Here is a 19,094-nt window from a genome sequence, read left to right as displayed (position 1 = left end):
CAGGTCTTTCCCAAAGAAGTATGGTCAAAGGACCAATTTCTCTTCCTCCTCTATTTTCTTCTCTATGAAAATAGTCAAATCATTTATTTGTTAATTTTCAAGACTAATTTATAAAATAAAATTTTCAATTAAACTTAGCGAAAATGTTTTGTAATATAATTATAAAAAAAAAATCAAAATTTATATTTGTTTTTTTTCAAACTTTTTAAGGAAAAAAAAATTAGAATTTAATAATATTAAGATCGTCATAAAATAAACATATATATTAATGTGTATAAAGCATAGAATAATTGTTTATTTAATATATATATAATTTTTTTTTTGTTTTATTTCCAATTATTGTCAATACATTTTGTTAAAATTAAGATGCAATTTAAAGCTTGAAATAGTACCATTACATTAAATATTATGTGTATGTTAAGTTTTTTCTATTATTTACACATTCACCAACCTTGTTCAACTCTTAGAAAAAGTAGTTTGGAAATAATAAATTAGTTCTATTTAAATTATTTTTCCAACCTTATACCCAATTTTTGTTGCAATAAACAAAAAAAATAAAATGAAAAACCCTTCTAATTCACTCATAATATTGTTTTATTTGCACTTTAACCATTTTTTTAATTGGGAGGCACCAACCCTATTCACCTACTTTTGGGGTTTAAAATTGGTTTGCTTTTGGTATTTATTTAAAGGACCCCAAATAAATACTTTCATTATTTCAAAACTTTCTAATTAAGTTATTTATCTTGAAATTTCAACTACTAGAAAATAATATTGAAAATTTGAATATAATATCATCTCAAGAAGTTCGTATAGGATAAAGTTAAATCTATCGAGTATCGATTAATTGGAATATGCCATTTTGTTAGTGTTTTTCTAAGAACTCACATACAAATAGATGCTATTATGGCGATACTTGTAAGACTTGCCACTTCTTTATTTGACATCCAAAAATTCTACTAAAGGTAGCCTTTTTATTCTAGCAAGAATTTTAGAGATAGAATTAATATACTTTTACGGGAATATCATTATAACGTGCAATGATATATAGGTTGGAGGTTGATCTAGATATCCAACTACTCCTCATTCTTCAGGTTGCGAGTGTTCAAATTGCACATACCCTCGTGTCGAATTGGCTATACTTAACCTTATCTTTGATCGAGATCAAAAGTAACATTTGTTAGACCCCATTTCGTAGTAAATATTTTGAATCAAAGTATTTTATTATGTAAACTAGTAATTTGTCCTATTCAAATCCTTCTTACATATATATAGCATTTAAAAATTTAGAGAATGATGAATTCATAATGAACCGAGATGTGATAATATGTCCAAAGTTGAAGGGTTGTATTATGTTATGATGACAAGACACGACTTTGTTGTCAGCCTTTCCATGAGTGAATAATCAAAGTCTTTGTTTTGTTTGACCCTACACTCATAAACCAAAGTCGGCAACGGCTCAAAAATAATCCCAAGGACTTAATTCGATATTACCAAGAAGATTCTTCCTCCTTCTCAACGGATATCCTTCTCTCTCTCTCTCTCTCTCTCTCTCTCTCTCTCTCTCTCTCTTTCTCTGATCTTTCCACTTCGTCACAATAATAATGACCTTTCACCCACATTTAACAATTACACTTCAACAAATACAACCCCCTTTCTAAATATATTACCTTCTTTTTCATCTTTCTATCTGCTTAAAAGACTCTTTCAATGAGACCCTTTCAACACATCCATCTGTCTTTTCTTCCATCTATATATACTTAGATCTATGGTTTTTCCTCTACACTATTTAACGCTAAAACAATACTATATATCTTTACCTGTTCTAACAAAACCCCAAATGGGTTGTTTGGTTCTTCCTTGCTACGTCATGAAGAGACGACGCCGGAGATCAACCCGACCGCACCTCGGCTACCACCGTCTCCACAAATCCAACTTCGGCCGCAACGATAGCAGCGATGCGGAGAGTAGTCTAGTGAAGGTTGTGGCGGGAAAAGAGAGAAGAGAATTCTTAGTAGACCCTTTTGTGTTGGAAGAAAATCCGTTTCGGACTTTGATCGAAAAGGGAGGAGATTCAGATGACGATGAAGATGGAGATGGAGATCATGGAAAAAAGAAAAGGGTTATATTTGTTGATGTTGATGCTATTTTGTTTGAGCATTTGCTATGGCTAATGTATAACGATTGTTCTTCTTTGTTTAAGCTAAATGTAGAGGAAATTCTTGACTTTTATGCTCAAGATTTTTAGAGGGGATCAGAGAGAGAGATATATAGAATTCAGAGAAACATAATTAAAGGTATAATTCAGTCAACATATATATATACACACACACACACACACATATGTATTTGCAATAATTGTTAAAGTTTATATAAAAGGTGTTCCTGTGATGGCATCGTTTCACCAAAGGCTAGTAATTGAGTCGAGCTCAATTGATCAGAACCTTATTACAACGTCGACAACTTCAACATCAACACCTATATATGCTTAGTACATCTCCAGCATTTCACATGTCCCAAGTTAATGTTAGTACCATTCGACTATCTCAAAAGGGCCGAGCAATATCATTTGTGGACAATATTGCTTCATTTGAACTAAATATTAAGCCCATTTGTGCTTCCTCTAAATGGGTTTTCATATTGTACTTAAAAAGAAAGCCCAACTCAAACACTCATTGTTCCATAATTTGGCCCAATATTTAATTTTCCATCATTGATAGCTATAGGTTCTTTTAATTTCCTTTCGAGGAGGGTAATATAGATCACTTGGGTTATCTCTACTAGGTAGACACTCTTTTAGCATCTTCATCAGAAGTAATATAGAAAGCTAGAAAAAAAAGGACTAGAGATAAACTCAAATAAAGTTATACAAAAGCATTAATAGCTATAGTTGATATATAATAGATATATCATTTACATTTTATTTTAAAATATATAATTGAAAATTTTCAATATATATATATATATATATATATATATATATATATATATAATATTTCTTTCTTATTACATAACAAACAACCTAACATAGCCACTAACTTTTATCCTAAGGTTTGATGAGTCATTTTTCGTATCTATCACACATTGAAAAGCATATATATATTAATTGTTTAATCAAAGGGTAAGTTTCTCAAAAGCCTCAACACTAAAATAAAAAAGGGTCTTTTGGGCATGTGCAAACAAATTAGTTTGGTTGATCTCCAAAAGTATGCTTCTTAAATTTTTATGAGTTCTAAGCCAATTTATATCTTGAGAGATTCAATTTTCTTTTACTCAAATATTTCTTGTATATGTACATATAATCGATAGGGATGTTATCATTTTCATTAGAAAATAGTTTCTTCGTCCTATGTCAACTTAGATCAAATTTATATCATCGATTTTTAGGTCAAAAGTTTGATACACCCCTCGTTTCTTACATAATTATAATAACAAAATAATAATTATAGTCGATAAAATCACTCTTGAAATTCGATGATAGTTGAAATTATAGAATCAAAACTCTCCATGGTAAGAATTTGGTTTTTGTTAAAAGTTCGACCCTTTAAACGTACTATAATCATGAAAATTGAACTCAAAATGATATTTTTAGTATTTATGTAAGTTTAAAAGTTTCAGAATTTATCATTGAAATCTGATGGTATAATTGCAACTACCACTATATTTTATGATAATTTTTTACAGCAAAAACATTTTAATGTATACACTCGTTAATTTTACATCGAAGTAACCATTTTCGTATGGAGAACTCACATATTTGTTTATGTAAAGATAGCTTCGAAAATAATTAACGAATACTTCTATTTGACATTGGAGCTTCACTCATTCTACCTGTATTTTTCTCACTAAATTATTTTATCTTGTCTAAAAGTCTTCTTAAATCACGCAAAAATTATAATTTGAAAAGAATAGTGTTACAATAGTTTAATGTGAATCTTTTAAACTATCGACTAAGTGGATGGATAAAGGTAAGTTTAATATTATATTTTGTAGCAAGTTTTAATAAATGTATTTAACTAAAATATGTAACTATATTTTAACTTTCTTTTCCTAAAAAAAACATATTTTAAACCTATATGGTTAATATTTCATCAAATAACCTAATTTTAGACCTACATTATATTTAATTAATGATATGAATAATCCATGTTAAAAGTAAACTTGGCTTAATGATATTGGCATATAAACTCTTTGTTTCTAAAAGTCGGAGTTTCAATCCACTTCTCATATAGTTATCGTAAAAAAAACTAACACTATAACCCTATATAATCAACAAATTTATTAAACCAACACATTTATATATATCCAACATTTATCAAGTTCATCTTTTCATATTTACATTGTCCTAAAAAAATCTTCATATTTTACCTAAGAATATGTATAAACAAAACCAAGCATATATATATGTTACCCTTTTATTCCTCCCCTAGGCTTCAAAATACTCATATATATCTTTGTTGTTATTATTATTATTATTTTGGCATGCATTCACATTTTTTTAGGAGAATTCAGAATCTTATGATATATCATCATGCACTACATGAATTATAATATTCCTATTTTACATAGAATATACTATATTGGTGAGAGTTCAATAATAATTACATAAATATCAGTCAAAAAATAATTTTGAATATGGTAAACTAAAAGTTATGCTATAATGTTTTCTTAACCAATTAAACATTGCATAAACTTCAACTATATATTATCTCATTAATAGTAAGTTTTAGTAACATATAAATTGCTACAAATTATAATTAACTTCAATAGACAAAGCTCTATGAATATTGCTAAATTTACTGGAAATCTCAACCCAAATTCTAGAGAAAACACTTTGCATAAAATTAATTGTATAATCACCATTTTTTTAATAACAAAACAAAATAATTGCATGCCAACCAAATAATAATGCTGAATGCTTAATTAACCCCAAAAGAAAAACCAATTCTTCTGATTATAGAGTACTAATCCAGCTTAATTAATTAGCATTGAAAAGAATGAAAAGTATTGTTTTTTTTTTCATTTAATTAACTTAAGCTTTTCAAGAACACCTAAAACAACTTACTGACACAATTGAACATGTAAATTAAATTAAACAAACGCTTAATTATCAAATAATTAAGATCATATGCTAATGAAATATATCAAACTTCATCAAATTACATAAGTTTTTCAATCTTTCAAATGTGCATATGTACAAGATCAATAACACAATAAATAAAAAGAGGAAGAAATTGTCATATTATTGAAAATCTGAACCCTTAATCCAAATTGTTTTAGGGCTAATTCAGATCAAAGAGTTTTTTCATCACCATACACAGATTCAAAAGTACAAAAGATTAAAAAGAAAGAAAGAAAAAAAAAAGATGAGGGTTTTGAGAGAGTAATAAACAAGAAGATAATCAAGAAACTACAACAATCCACAAAATATAGAACATATACCTACATTTTCTATATATATATATAGTGAAATTCATCATGGGAAAGACATTATTAATTGAAATTCCATAAAATCTTCTGAAAGTTCTGACCTTGAATTTTGGAGTTCCTCCCATGAATAAGAACAATAATAAACAACCCCATCTTCTTGCTCCATCAATATTTGAGAGATTTTATTTTTCTCTCCAATTTCATTTTGAGGTTTTAGAACGGTAGTTGAATTTGGTTTTGCATATTTATTGGCAAATTGAAGAAAGGAAGCCCTGAAGATGGATCTGGAAATGGGTTATTGCTTCCACCGCCACCGACGCTATTGCCACCACCCTGCGACGTTGGTGGCTGCATCTGATCTTGTTCCTGTTCTTGTTGTTCTTGTTCTTGATCTTCTAGTGGTAATCTCTCATACGCTACATTTGTAAACGATGCAGCGATGATTGTCACTGGCCCTGCTGCCACTAATTCTCCGACAACGTTTCCACCGACCACTTGCCCTTGTCCACCGGCTAAGTATATAGTCAAACTAGTGGCGCCGGGTGGAGCAGGCGGCGGCAAGAAAGATCCAGAAAGGGATAATATCTCAAACCTTCCTTGTAGAGTTAACACAGACCCCGTTGCAGTCGGTTGCCTTAAGTTGACATTGTTTACCATTCCGTTCCCACTTAAGATGCAGATCCCGCGTTGGCGACGACGAGCATAAGTGGCGATGCTATCAAAGACGTCACACCCACTACCAACCTCGAGAATATGAGCCCTTAGAGTATTGGCGCTTTCCCGAGTTATGATGACCGGTGGCTTTGGCTTGTTTTTAGAACCGGGTGGACGACCGCGTGGCCGACGAGAGGCAACCATATCGGTGGTGGTGGCGGTGGTGGGGACAAATTCCAAGGGATGATGGGGGGATTCGTCGTCATCGTGATGAGATTGAGAGTCGGGATGGTGGTGGTGATGATGGTGTATAGGGAGGTTGAAATTAGGGGTTTGAAGTTGGTGAATATAGCGATTGCCTAAATCCAAACCAGCCATGGAGGGAAGGACTGAAATGATATTAAAAGGGGTTTGAAAAAAGAAAAGGAAGAAAACAGAAAACTATGAATAATATTAAAATAGGGGGAAATTTTTTTAAGAATTTAAGAGCACTTGAGATATAATAGGAAGGAGAGTTTTTTTTTTTTTTTTTTTCCTTTTTTTTTTCTTTTATAAACAACTGTTGCTGTTTGGATTGTTTAATTGAAGGAAGTGGGAGAAGGAAAATATATAACTAAATAAAAAAGTAGAAAAGGAAGAAAAAAAAAAAGAGAAAAAATAAAAGGTTTTTTTTTTCTTTTTTTTGAGATAAAACTATGACAGAAGAAGAAGAGGGATGGAGTGCAGAGAAGGGCAAAGGCTAGAGAGAAGAAGAAGGAGGAGGAGGAGAAGAAGGAGAAGAAGAAGGAGAAGAAGAAGAAGAAGAAGGTAATTAGAGAGAGAAGATGTTAAAGAAACAAAGCTTAAGTATATGTATTATAAAATATTAATTTGTTGACAATTTGTTGTTTATTCTTCTTTTCTATCCCTTTTCTTTGAAGGAGAATTTTTTCTTTTTCTTTTTCTTTTTCTTTTTTTTTTTTTGGTTGAACAATAGCTGAAGGGTTAGGGATTGGGAATTTTGATCTTTTTAAGTTTCTAATTGGATCATGTTAAGTTGGAATATGTAACATTTGGGGTTTTTGTAACTAAAAATTTGGATACTCACCCAAATTTTAATAACAAAAAGTCGATAAAGTTTTAGTTTTTCAATCTTTCAACATGATTTGCTCGAAAAAATACTCGTGAAAAGTAAGTAACTCGGGTTAAATTAAAACTATTGTTTATAAGTTTGATTTTTTTCGTTTGGTAAATATTTTGCTTTTGAAAATTAAAATTAAAATTAAAATCATTTACCTCACAACCAATTTTTTTATTTTTTTTATTTTTTGCTTTGAAATTTGGCTAATAATAATTCATAAAATATAATTGAGAGGAAGTTGACCTAATTTTCAAAAATATAAAACAAAAAATGAAACAGTCATATTAAACGAAACCAAATGGTTGTCAAACGAGATGTTCATGATAAAGTTTTTAGAGTAGCTAGTAACTATTGAACCACAATACCTAAGATGGTATGTCCGAGGTGAAAGATTAGAGTCAAATTTCAAGAACTATAATAAAGAATTCAACTAAATAACTATCTCTAGATTTTCAATTAATTAATAGGACATCCTAATTATATAAACATATATATATATATATATATATATATATATATATATATATATATATATATATATATATATATATATATATAGGTGTAGCAAATGAGGAAAGATGAGGGCAATTTCTTCCTTTTGAACTTGTCTTAGGTTAAAAAAATAATATTAGAAAAAGTTGTTAAAAAAATTTAGCTATAAAGATAGTTTGCCTCCCTATAGTTTTACATTTTAAAGTTTATTCATATGAAATTATAAGGTTTCACTTTTGTTTCTTTTGGTTTAACTAGAATTTTTTTTTCTTTTTAACGAACGTTCATATGGTATATCTTCTTATGTTCTTAAAAAAAGAAGCACATATATTCCTTCGTGAATGTATTTTTTTCCGAATTAGATTTATTATCATTTGACCAACTTTATTTTAAAATAATTTATTCTTTTAAAAAAATGATATGATGGATGTGCAAGTGCAACGAAGACATCCCTTAACAACCTCGTCATCTTCACTTCATTAATAATATAACAATAATTATTCTTTAAAACGTAAAGATTAAATTAGTTTAAACATTTAAAAATATAAAGACTAAATCGAAATGAATCTTATGATAAAAAGTTAAAAGAAAATTAGTCGCATTAACGCGAAATATATGAAGTTTCTATTCATTAGAACGTATATCAACATCTCGAATATTTTCTATCATCAAATTCGAACTTTTAATAAGTTAAATTTGGTTAACTAAAAACATATATCTTTCCCTTTGGAAAACTTAGTTTTATAAAACAAATATTTTAGATAAAGAGAAAAACATAAAGTAAAAATAGTGGTGCCAAACATTGTTTCGAAATCAACCTAATCAAAAATCACATAAAACAGATCAATCAGTTTTCCAAAGTATAAAATATTTAAAAACTTTCTCTGTTACCAATGATAAAATATATATCGAATAACTATAAAGTTTCATAATTTCTATGAATTCCATGTTACAACAATTAATGTAAAATGAGTACTCATTGACTTTTTCTTCTTAGAATAAACAAAATATTCTTTCCTAAATAAATAAAATATCTCTAATACATAAAATTTAATAATTGTGGTTTTTATCACATCCATTCATGCATGTATATTTAAAAAACAATTCATAATTGGACAAGTCACACATCAAAAAAATTATATATATAATTTGATGCAACGATTATACTATATAGTTGTCTTTTGATATGATTATTTAACGTAGATTCGACCGTTAAATTATCAATAAATCTATCAACTTAAACAAATGTATAATAGTAAATTGTATAATTGATATAATTAAATTTATCCTATGATTAATAATTTCATTGGTTAGGCTCTTATTTTCCTAAAAGTTTTGGTGGTTAGATAAGACAATTTTTGGATTAGAATCGAATTATAAATTAAAAACATTACAAAAAAGAGCAAAAATTTAAATTAAAACCCTAAGAATTATATTAAAACAAGAATAATTAGCAAAATTAAAAGAAAGAAACTTTGATTAAGGGTTAAATTGTTTTGTTTGATGGTTTAGATTGTCCACGTTGGGTTGAAGAATTAAATATAATATAATTTCCTAAAAGAATTAAATAAGTTAACCAGGGTTTAGAAGAAAGTTGAGCCTAAGTTAGGGTTAAATTAGTACAAAACCTAAAAAGATTAGGGCAATATTTCTTTTGGCTTTTTAAAATTAAAGAAAGTGGTAAAACAATGGGGGCTATAATTGGGCAAGTGGACTTCCACCTACGGCGCCCTTGGGTCCTACTTTTGTCCCCTTTATCCCACCACCCCATTGGACGGCTATTTTTTATTCACTCTTTTTCTCTTCTTCTTCTTCTTCTTCTTTTTTTTTTTTCCCAGTTCGGCCTCGAAATAATTGCAATGAATATCACTTTTAATCTTATAATAATTGTTAGTGAAATATAGAAATTGTAAAATTTATTTGGTATAAACTTTATCGTTGATAAGATCTACATCTTATTATAGAGAAATTTTCATAAATATAACAAACTGGTAAAATATTTCTAGTATAGGTAACAAAACGAAAAAAACTGACCATTTTTTTTAAATATTTCAGATTTTGCCCTTCTTTTTCATCGTCTTTTTTTTCTCCTCTTCTGCTATTTTTTTTCATTTCTATCGTCTTTCTTCTCATGCTTTTCTTTCTTTTTTTCAAACTGATACTCGTTTAGATTACCAAAAGAATCTTGAAAAAAATTGTATAGTCAAATCTAAACGATCGTGTACCTAATATGTTACGTTGTTGATGGAACATTTTTTGTACTTTCCATTATGCATGAGCCTATGGACTTTTTTTCATTTTCGAAATTGCTTTATATAGTGTAAATATCTTGTCCTTTTGTTATATTTTTTAAAAGATTCCTATAAATTATTTTATGTTGTGTCTATTTGCTAAAATTTTAAGTCTCGTTGCTTAATTTACAACAACCACTCTCTTGTAAAAATGTGGTATATTTGTTAGACAACAAAAGTATATTTGGAGTGATGTAGGTTGTAGGCTTTGTTTTTCAAAAAAATCAAATTGATTATAATTAAAAACAACTTAATCTTTAATGTAACTCAAATTAATAATTGAATGGCATAATGTTTAATCAATTGTATTTTATTGTATAGTTTTTTGTCGGTTAGTGCCTGCTAACCAAGGGTGTTTCACTATCTAATCCATTTGTTTCTGAATGAGACAAAAAAAAAAAAATTAAATCAAGAATTCTTTCTTTTCTTTTTTAATTCATCCAATTAATGGGCTTCTAAATATATGTGTTTATATATAAACAATAAATTATGTTTAATGAGTTGATAATTTGTTATGGGAGCAAGTTGGAATAAACGAATAATAGGAGAGATCGATATGTCCAACCGACCGAACTATAAGGGTTTGACCAATTGATATCGATTGCTTTTGGCTCAATTTTGATTGGTGTTCTTCCATTTTAGATTATTGGAACATCAGTTTTCAACTTTTTTCATGAATTAATGAGGTAGATAATTGATCTATTATATTTATATAACATTTGACCCATGATTTGAATAACTTTGATATATACATACATATAGATATATTATCTAGTTTGATTGGTGTGGTGAGTTCATTGATTTCTAAAAGTTAGTAGATTGAAAAAAACATCTTACATGCATTAGACTAAATTTCATTCAATTTGATTCATTATAAGAATGAAGGTCTTTTCTAACACACAAATTCGATAAATAAAGTTTAAGAAATAGTCGGCCATAGCCTACGTTAATACCAACATTTGACAAGATACGACTATTTATTAAGAGAGACAATATCGACTCAATCCCATTAGAGGAGGAATAGAGAACCTATGCGAACAACTACTCAAAATCTTTGGTATAAGGATCATGATAGTCTATCTTGACGTAGGACAAATGGTGTCATAAGAGATTTTTCTCTTTCATCGAAATAGGTTGTCTATGTAGACACTTATCAAAAGAGGCATTATTGATGTCATATCATATCATAGAAACGAATATGTTTAACTTTGAAACAATTCGTTGTAATACTAGCAGAAATTAGGAGTGGCATTATTCTTTAGTACAATAGGAGTATGATAATTTAGACCACACGTCTCTGAGTAATCTCAATTAAACTATGTTTACTTTGGTTAGTTAAAAAAGGAGAATTGAAACATAACTTTCGAACTCAAATTAATGGCATTAGTAATTTCATTTTAAACATGTTCTTTTAGTCCATTTAAACGTAACAAGAGACTTAAACAACAAATTTCATAGCTACCAACACTTATATCCATATGTCTCATTTTTCTCTCATTCTTTTGAATGATCATAACATATACCTCTACAAATCAGGGTTGTAATTTTTTACATTATCCTATTTCATTTTCCCAGTGTCTCTTGGAACATCAAAAGGGGCTTTTCTCTTGTATTTGCCCATAAATTACAACATTGTTTCCTAGTATTATATATTTATTTCAAAAATTAGGTGTTACTACAAGGGAGAGAGAGAATATTAGTACAATATTAAGTGGAAACTTTATTATTAAAATATGCAATACATATAATATAATGGGTAACAGAGATAGATGCCTGAAGTGTTAGAAAAAAGAAATAATATTTATGTTTAATCAAAGAGTAAATTATACCATTAAACACAATTTGGCACAGATTCTTATTCAGATAAGATTTTCCTTTGCAGAAACGAACATTTATATTATTATAAAAAAAAAAAGTTTTAATTATATTTATTTACATATAATTATAAAAGTAATTAATAATTCATTATTTAAATAAACATTGGCTAGGGTTTTGCAGCTTGTCAAAATCTAGCTGAAGATTCAAGCAAGAACTTAGTTCAATTATATATATATATATATATATATATATATATTATATACATTTTTATAATATACTTTCCTTAAGATAGGTAAAAGAAGATATCTATCTATAAATCTATGTATCCTCGTACCATATATTTATTTATAACCCAATGTTTCTTTCTCTTCTTTTTTCTTTCTCGATAATAATAACAATTGTGTGCCCCCTTTTAAAATAACAACCATACATAATTAAGACTTGTAATTTGGAGTTTTAAAATTGTTTGATCATGATTAATATTCATATTTTCAATTGGGTTTAGAGCCAATTATCTTTCTCTTACACTAGATTATATATATAGTCAAATTATAACCTTTTCACAACCAATTATTCTTAATATTTAATGGAAAAATCATAAAATAATTATAAGTGTCGATGATACTTTAATATACAATATATTTTTGTTCTTTAATTTTTATTTAGTGTACTAAACGTTGAATTTATTTGAAAAAAATAATAAACTTTTTGTTTTTAATTTTATTTGTGGATTCAACGATACTCGTTATATATTAAAAACGTTTGTTGATAATAATATACATCATAATTACAACAACAATATCTAAATTCTTAGAAGTACAATAAGATTAACAAAGAAGTAGTGTAAATGGAGCGGTTTGCACTTTGCCATGTCTTTTTCATAAACTATGTGTTATATGCTTTAAATATATTTTTGATCGAGCCAATATATATAATTTTATTCTGTTTTATCCGTTTAACAATTTTTAAAACATTTTAATGATATCACTTGTTTTCTTCTGTTCTATTATTGTCGCACTCTTCCTTTTCCATCTTCCCTCTCACCCACTTTAGGTATAGAAACGATATTTCTATTTCGTGTCGTAGGTCTCTAATAATTGAAGTGAGAGACACAAGAATACGAACGACTCTCTAATCGAGTAAAACACGTATTTTTTTTAAAAAAAAAATACAATTGGAAGGTAGTGGGTTAAATGAATGAAAATCATTTGTCAAAATCAAAGAAAAATAAATTAGGTTTTTTTAAAAAAAAATAAAAATGACTAAAAAATTAAAATTAAAATTTGGCTTTCTAAGTTCTAAGGAATAATGAACACAAAAGCGTGAGGAAGGAAGAAGGTGAGTGACATTCACGTGGAAGTCCAGGTCACAGCACCCAGGGTGGCTACCTATAGTTGTCGGCCACGAGGTGTCTGTCATTTTGCATTGGGAACCGCTTTGTAACTTTAGCCTTCTTCCTCTCTAATTCTTCTCCTTAAATTCCGGGTGGTCCCTCAAAATCCCTCCATTTCCTACTCTCACGCTCTTCGAACCGCGTGAACTTCAAACTCCCAAAAATCTCTCTTTTTTTTTTTTTTTACTTATTTCAATAAAAATGGAATTTTATTCTATACTTACTCTATCAAAGTATTGAAAAATTAAAAAAAAAAATCATTCATTAAGGGTTTAGAAATATAATATTTGATGTTGATATATGATTTGTATGATTTTTATAATCACAAACAAGGCATCTTATAATGTTATCTTCTCGTCTACTTTATTATATATTCAAACTGCGTGACATGTGATATCATTATTTAATTTATCTGTCTTTATCTCTAACTTTCTTAAATACTAAAATGTCTAATTAATAATCATATACGTAGTTATCTAAATAAATATATTTATTTTATTATTTTGACTTAAATAAATGTATTGGTTTTGTTGGTCTTTGGAAGTGGATATGAAATTATAAAATTGTTATTGGAAAAAAGTTCCAAAAATAAAATGGATGGAGATTTTTTTTTATGAATCTGTTTTTAATCAATTAAAATTAATAATAAACAAAAGGAAAATAGGAAGATGCGATGCGATGCCATCGACCTTTTTAGCTTTCAATTGAAATGTAATAAAGAGGCTAGAATGTAATTCGGGATCGATTACTAAAGTTTGATGCATGGATCATGGATGTTAGAACGAGCAAAATAATCGAAAATGGAACGTAAGCGTTGAAAACACTAAGAACGAGTATTATAAGTTGAAACCTACGGGAATATGACGAGTTTGATATTACAAATTGATAGCTTAAATTGCTAAATCAACATATAGGATTTGAGTTAAATTATGATTGAACAATTAGTAAGCTGATGCATGCATAAAGATAAGTACAAGTAGAGTCGATGATGCATTTAAGTTTTTTCAAACATGATATATCTTTTCGATTGTGTGAATATAAATTTCAAACAAAAGATGATAACGATGTCTCCCAAATTTAGAACTAGTCGTAAATAAAACCAACAAAAACAAAAGATATGAGAGGATATATTGAGTAAACAATGAATAGAAGAAATATTGTGGGGAGGAGAAGTAAAATAAGGAAACAAGAGGTTGGGGTTTGTTTGTAGAATCCAAAAGTCATTTTAGTTGCTTTTATGGTCTTAGTTTGGGTTTGGGAAAAGAGAAAGAGAAAAAAAAACAAAAAAATCAATTTCAACTTTGTACTTTCAAATTTTCCTACACAAGAATATAATTAAAACCTCAAAATTCAGCCCTCCCACTTTATAATTCTTACTTTTGGAGGTTTTCCAACCTGACCCATTTCATCAAATTTTGAAAGAAGAAAAAAAAGGTTCCCTGCTTCTTTATTCCCATCCTTAAAAGAGATAAAAGGGCAAATTATAAGTGGCTTGACCCTAGGGGTTAATTGATATCTATCTTACTATTGAGAGTAGTTGTAGATATCATTTCCATTGAAAAAATAGTACATCCAAATACATATAGGAAGAATGACAATAAGAAAGCCTAAATTAGCTCAAGAAGATTCTGATTTTGCTATTAATATACACAACTTAAAGATCAATTTGAGTTTGGTAAGTTATATATATAGAGTGAACTTATCATGTGACAATACTTTTGAGAGATATTTGTTGGTTGTATTATAATAGAGATGATGGATAGTAATAAAGAGTGTTGTTTTCAAAGTGATGATGAACAAAATGGCAATCTTTTTCGGTGTGCTATGTAGGGTTCATTCATGAACAATATGAATAGCATTGTGATTGTCATAATGAAGTGTAGTAGCAGACACTTGAGGCTCCTATATATCTATAAGTAATTGATTGGAACCACAGCAACTTCAAAGTACCATCAACAAGCGCATGGTATTTAGATTTTGCATTGAAACTAGAATAGTCAACAATTTGTTTCTTATTTACGACAAAAAACTAAGGAATTTCTTAAGTAGAAACAAAACTTATTGTGGATCATCTATTGATAGGGATCACCAGCAATTAACATCACAGTAGTAGTCGTCATATAACACCAAATATATGAGTATGCAGAAATTTGAAATCTAAAGTTAAGAGTGGTTTAACGAAGTACAACTGTTAAATGTATATAGTTTGAAGACAAATCATGAACTAATTATTAACCGACAATATGAATGATATAGGAAAATATTTAGGTGGGTTAATTCCAATTAAATTAATAAGAATGTGAACAAGTTGTCGATATATCAAGTGAGGTCTTTAAAAGAAGCACTATCAAAACGATTCAAGTGGACATACAAATCTAGTGGTGTTTGATGATGTGACAATGTTAAGGATATTGAATCGATCAAGTTAGGAACTTTAAAATCATATTTTTCTTGATAAAAAATAGTATCCATCAAACCTAGATTAGAACTTGAAGTAAAGTTTGGCCTACGTTTTTAATCTCAAAATGTTGCCCATGGTAACATTGCAAAAATGATATAACTTAAAGATCATTATCTATAATAACCATATATTCTAAGATAATTAAAATACCATTGAGAAAAACATTTTAACATTCATCTAATGAATGAGTCATTATTTAATAATTGCACAACAACTACAACATTACAAAATAGACGTTTCTTCATAATCCATTTGTTGACACTCAATATATCCACGAGAGTGAGTTTTTATTTTATAGTTAATAGGCCTTAAGCTAAGATTAAATTAACATAATCCATAGTCAATAGGTATTAAGCTAAGATTAAAGTACGTTTTGATTGTTTTTTTAAAATATAAAGATATTAATAATCTTTTAGAAGTTCATTTTTTTTCCATATAAGATCTCCTTGATAACCATTCGTATTTTTCATGTAATAAGATATGTTTTGATAATATATAAAACAACTTTCCTAAAAAAAGAGACTATATACAAATATATACAAATTTATACAAGTCATATATCCATAATAAAAAAATGTATGTTTTTTTATTAAAAAGAAAAAAAAATTGCCAAAAAGCCATATGCATCATACCATTATTTAGCATTCCACTATCAAAGTTAAATAGATTTTCCTTTGACAATTAGACATATAAAAGATATATAACAAATCATTGACAAATAATAAAAATGATACCATAGATAGATTTTGTTTCCTATTCCTTTTCCAATAAACAAATGCTTTTGATTTTATTTTATTTTTTGAAAAATAAATAAAATTAGTTATAAGATGGTCAATATCTCAAAAGGATTTAATAAGAAGATCCTCTTTAATTAATTTATAAAAGTTGGATTCACATATATATATTTTTGTCAAGAACACTAATTATTCTTATTTTGCTTCCATTAAACAAAAAGACTCCCTTTAATTGTATTAATTAGTATAAATGATTGACAAAACAAGAAATTTGCTATGGTTTTTATCATTTTAAAAATATTTTAACTTTTGGATATAGTCTTTAAATAATTTAGTCTTTACTTGACTAACTCAAATATATATATATATATATATATATAATGGAGGCCACTCCATAAATATATCTTTTGAGTTTTCCCATGCACCTGCCCCCATTCAGTCAAACCACATGCTTCTCCAAATTACTTTCTTAATTAGCTTTTCTTTAATTAGTATTATATTATTAATCAAATTCATTAAACCTTATTAACTTTGCTAATCTCAATCACTTAACTTTGTTAGACACACCTTACATTACATTAGTTATCTTATTTGTTGGGTGTAGAACAAAAATGAGATAGTGAAACGTAAAAACAATGAAAAGTAGGATTATATTATTGAAAATTCTCAATGATTCAAATATGAATGTTCATTTCATTACGATCCAAATGACTTATAGATTCACAAACATGGTTAATTAATTATATCAACATATATTCGACGGATCGATTAGCTAGTGAGATTATTGTAATTTTATATTTAAGATGACGATTCAAATAAAAATGATTGTAAATTTAGATTAATAAATAAGAATTTTAAACAAATCAAGATGTCTATTATGAATATACGTATTTACAATATGACATTTTGTTACGTCTAATTTTCTTTTAGAACGTTGATTCATTCACCATATGGACTTATGTTGATGATGATGGAACTTAATACCATGATTGCAAATTTTTTTTGTCACGAATCTTCTTATTCTACTTTGCTAGCATCATAGGTTTCCATAAATCATGGATGCATGGTTATAAATTATAGTAACAGAGACATATAATATCTTATTATGTTCTCTTTGGACACATACCATCATCATTTGATGAGTTTATATATTTATATAGACATGTTGGTATGTGGGCTATGTATGTTTGGGGTTAGGAAAGGTTTAATTGTGTGGTGGGAGTGCCCAAAAGGTTTGCCCAAATCAGCTCATCAATGTTAAATTAAGAAGACCTAACTTTGTATCTGTTGAATAGAACATAAATTTTGGAGACAGAAATATTGATGGTGTTTTGTTTCTGATCTTTTTAATTAAGATTTCACCAATTATCATGCAGTAATCATATATAATAGAGAAATTAATTAAGGCAATATTTAAGCATCATTATTGTAACATCTCACTCTAATCATGTATTGTGCTAACTTGTAATTATTATGCACAATATAGTAATTATTTTGTCTCATTTTCTAGAATAATTGAACATGAGACACAATAATTACTCCTCCGTATGATTTATATAACCTTTACATGTTAGTGTGTTGTTCTAAATTAAGTTCTTGGAATAGCAATATAATGGTAGAGTAGATGGCAGTGTGTGTATGATGATCATAATTTTTAAAGGAAATGAAAAGGGAATCAGGTTACTTTTAGCTGTCGGAATATTATAGTATGGAATTGAGTTACATTCACTACAAAAACTTAGACTTATACAGAGTTGGGGAGAAAGTCCTAAAAAGTTTTGAAAAGGAGTTTTCTCAACAAAAATACAATTCATGACGAGGACGGTTCATCAAGATATATAGGATCGCTGAGGGAGATCTTTCACCAACACCTTGTTTTTGGTGTCAACAAAAGTTGGTCATTGTCGATGCTTTGTAGAGAGAGTATATTTTTTGGGTCTTGAGTTAAGGAATCATGCTTTGTAGCTAAGTTGTTCATAGTCTAGCTTGCCATGTTTGAAGAACCAACGTCTGTAATAGTTGATTGAAAGTTTGAGATTTATCCAGATTTTGACAAATATTGCTCAATTTTCACATGAAAATTTTTACTTAACTATGATCCATAATACTAATTTAATAATTTTTTTTCTATTTTCAAAATGACTAGATGTCGAAGAATACCTAACTAGATTTTCTCATTAACGAAAGACATAAAAATTCAATAATTCAAACCCAACAAATTATCATTTGAAATATTGATAGTTTGTTCTCTCGTTAATCAGAGCAAACAAATCTAAAATATCATTAAAAACAAAGCATTATATATAATATAAACCTAACCCATTTATTGGAATTATGCTTTTTCTAAAGCCAACTAAGTGATGTAATAAAAGCAATTCAACTAATAACATCATCATTCCCTCTTTTAATATATGTTTACATTGGGCCAAAAACTTCATATAAATTAATCTAAGTCACACACCCATTACACTATAGATTCTCTCTCTCGTACTATAATAAGTTCTTTTCTCTAAAGATGAAAAGAGGGGTAAAGTTAATAATGATAACTCATAAGTGTTTAAGTTTAGGCTATGCACAATCATTCAAGGACATGTCCAATTGATAATCATTATTGCATAGTCTCGTTATAATTTTAGGTTTAGGTCTATGATTTAGGGATAACATAAAGTACTTAATTTATAATTGAATATTCAAATAATTA

General features: G+C 28.1%; 2 protein-coding genes across 2 annotated transcripts; one reads left to right on the top strand and one right to left on the bottom strand.

Moving 5' to 3' along the window:
- Positions 1-1,684: 1,684 nt before the first annotated feature.
- Positions 1,685-2,409, top strand: LOC103503536 (auxin-responsive protein SAUR78). Its single transcript, XM_008467742.3, has 2 exons — positions 1,685-2,297; positions 2,380-2,409. Exon 1 carries the CDS (start codon positions 1,769-1,771, stop codon positions 2,246-2,248), a length of 480 nt encoding a protein of 159 aa, XP_008465964.1. The 5' UTR covers positions 1,685-1,768; the 3' UTR covers positions 2,249-2,297; positions 2,380-2,409.
- A 2,811-nt stretch (positions 2,410-5,220) lies between these two features.
- LOC103503535 (AT-hook motif nuclear-localized protein 23-like) lies at positions 5,221-6,840 on the bottom strand. The gene has a single exon (XM_008467741.3). It carries the CDS (start codon positions 6,460-6,462, stop codon positions 5,644-5,646), a length of 819 nt encoding a protein of 272 aa, XP_008465963.1. The 5' UTR covers positions 6,463-6,840; the 3' UTR covers positions 5,221-5,643.
- Between the last annotated feature and the right edge of the window lie 12,254 nt (positions 6,841-19,094).

Source organism: Cucumis melo, chromosome 4, assembly GCF_025177605.1.
Source record: "Cucumis melo cultivar AY chromosome 4, USDA_Cmelo_AY_1.0, whole genome shotgun sequence".
Taxonomy (NCBI): domain Eukaryota; kingdom Viridiplantae; phylum Streptophyta; class Magnoliopsida; order Cucurbitales; family Cucurbitaceae; genus Cucumis; species Cucumis melo.
Note: the sequence above shows the minus strand (reverse complement) of the source record. Positions and strands in the feature narration are given on the sequence as shown.

Excerpts from the sequence above, each read along its gene's own strand:
- LOC103503536 (XM_008467742.3), top strand. The coding sequence starts at position 1,769 with ATGGTTTTTCCTCTACACTATTTAACGCTAAAACAATACTATATATCT.
- LOC103503535 (XM_008467741.3), bottom strand. The coding sequence starts at position 6,462 with ATGGCTGGTTTGGATTTAGGCAATCGCTATATTCACCAACTTCAAACC.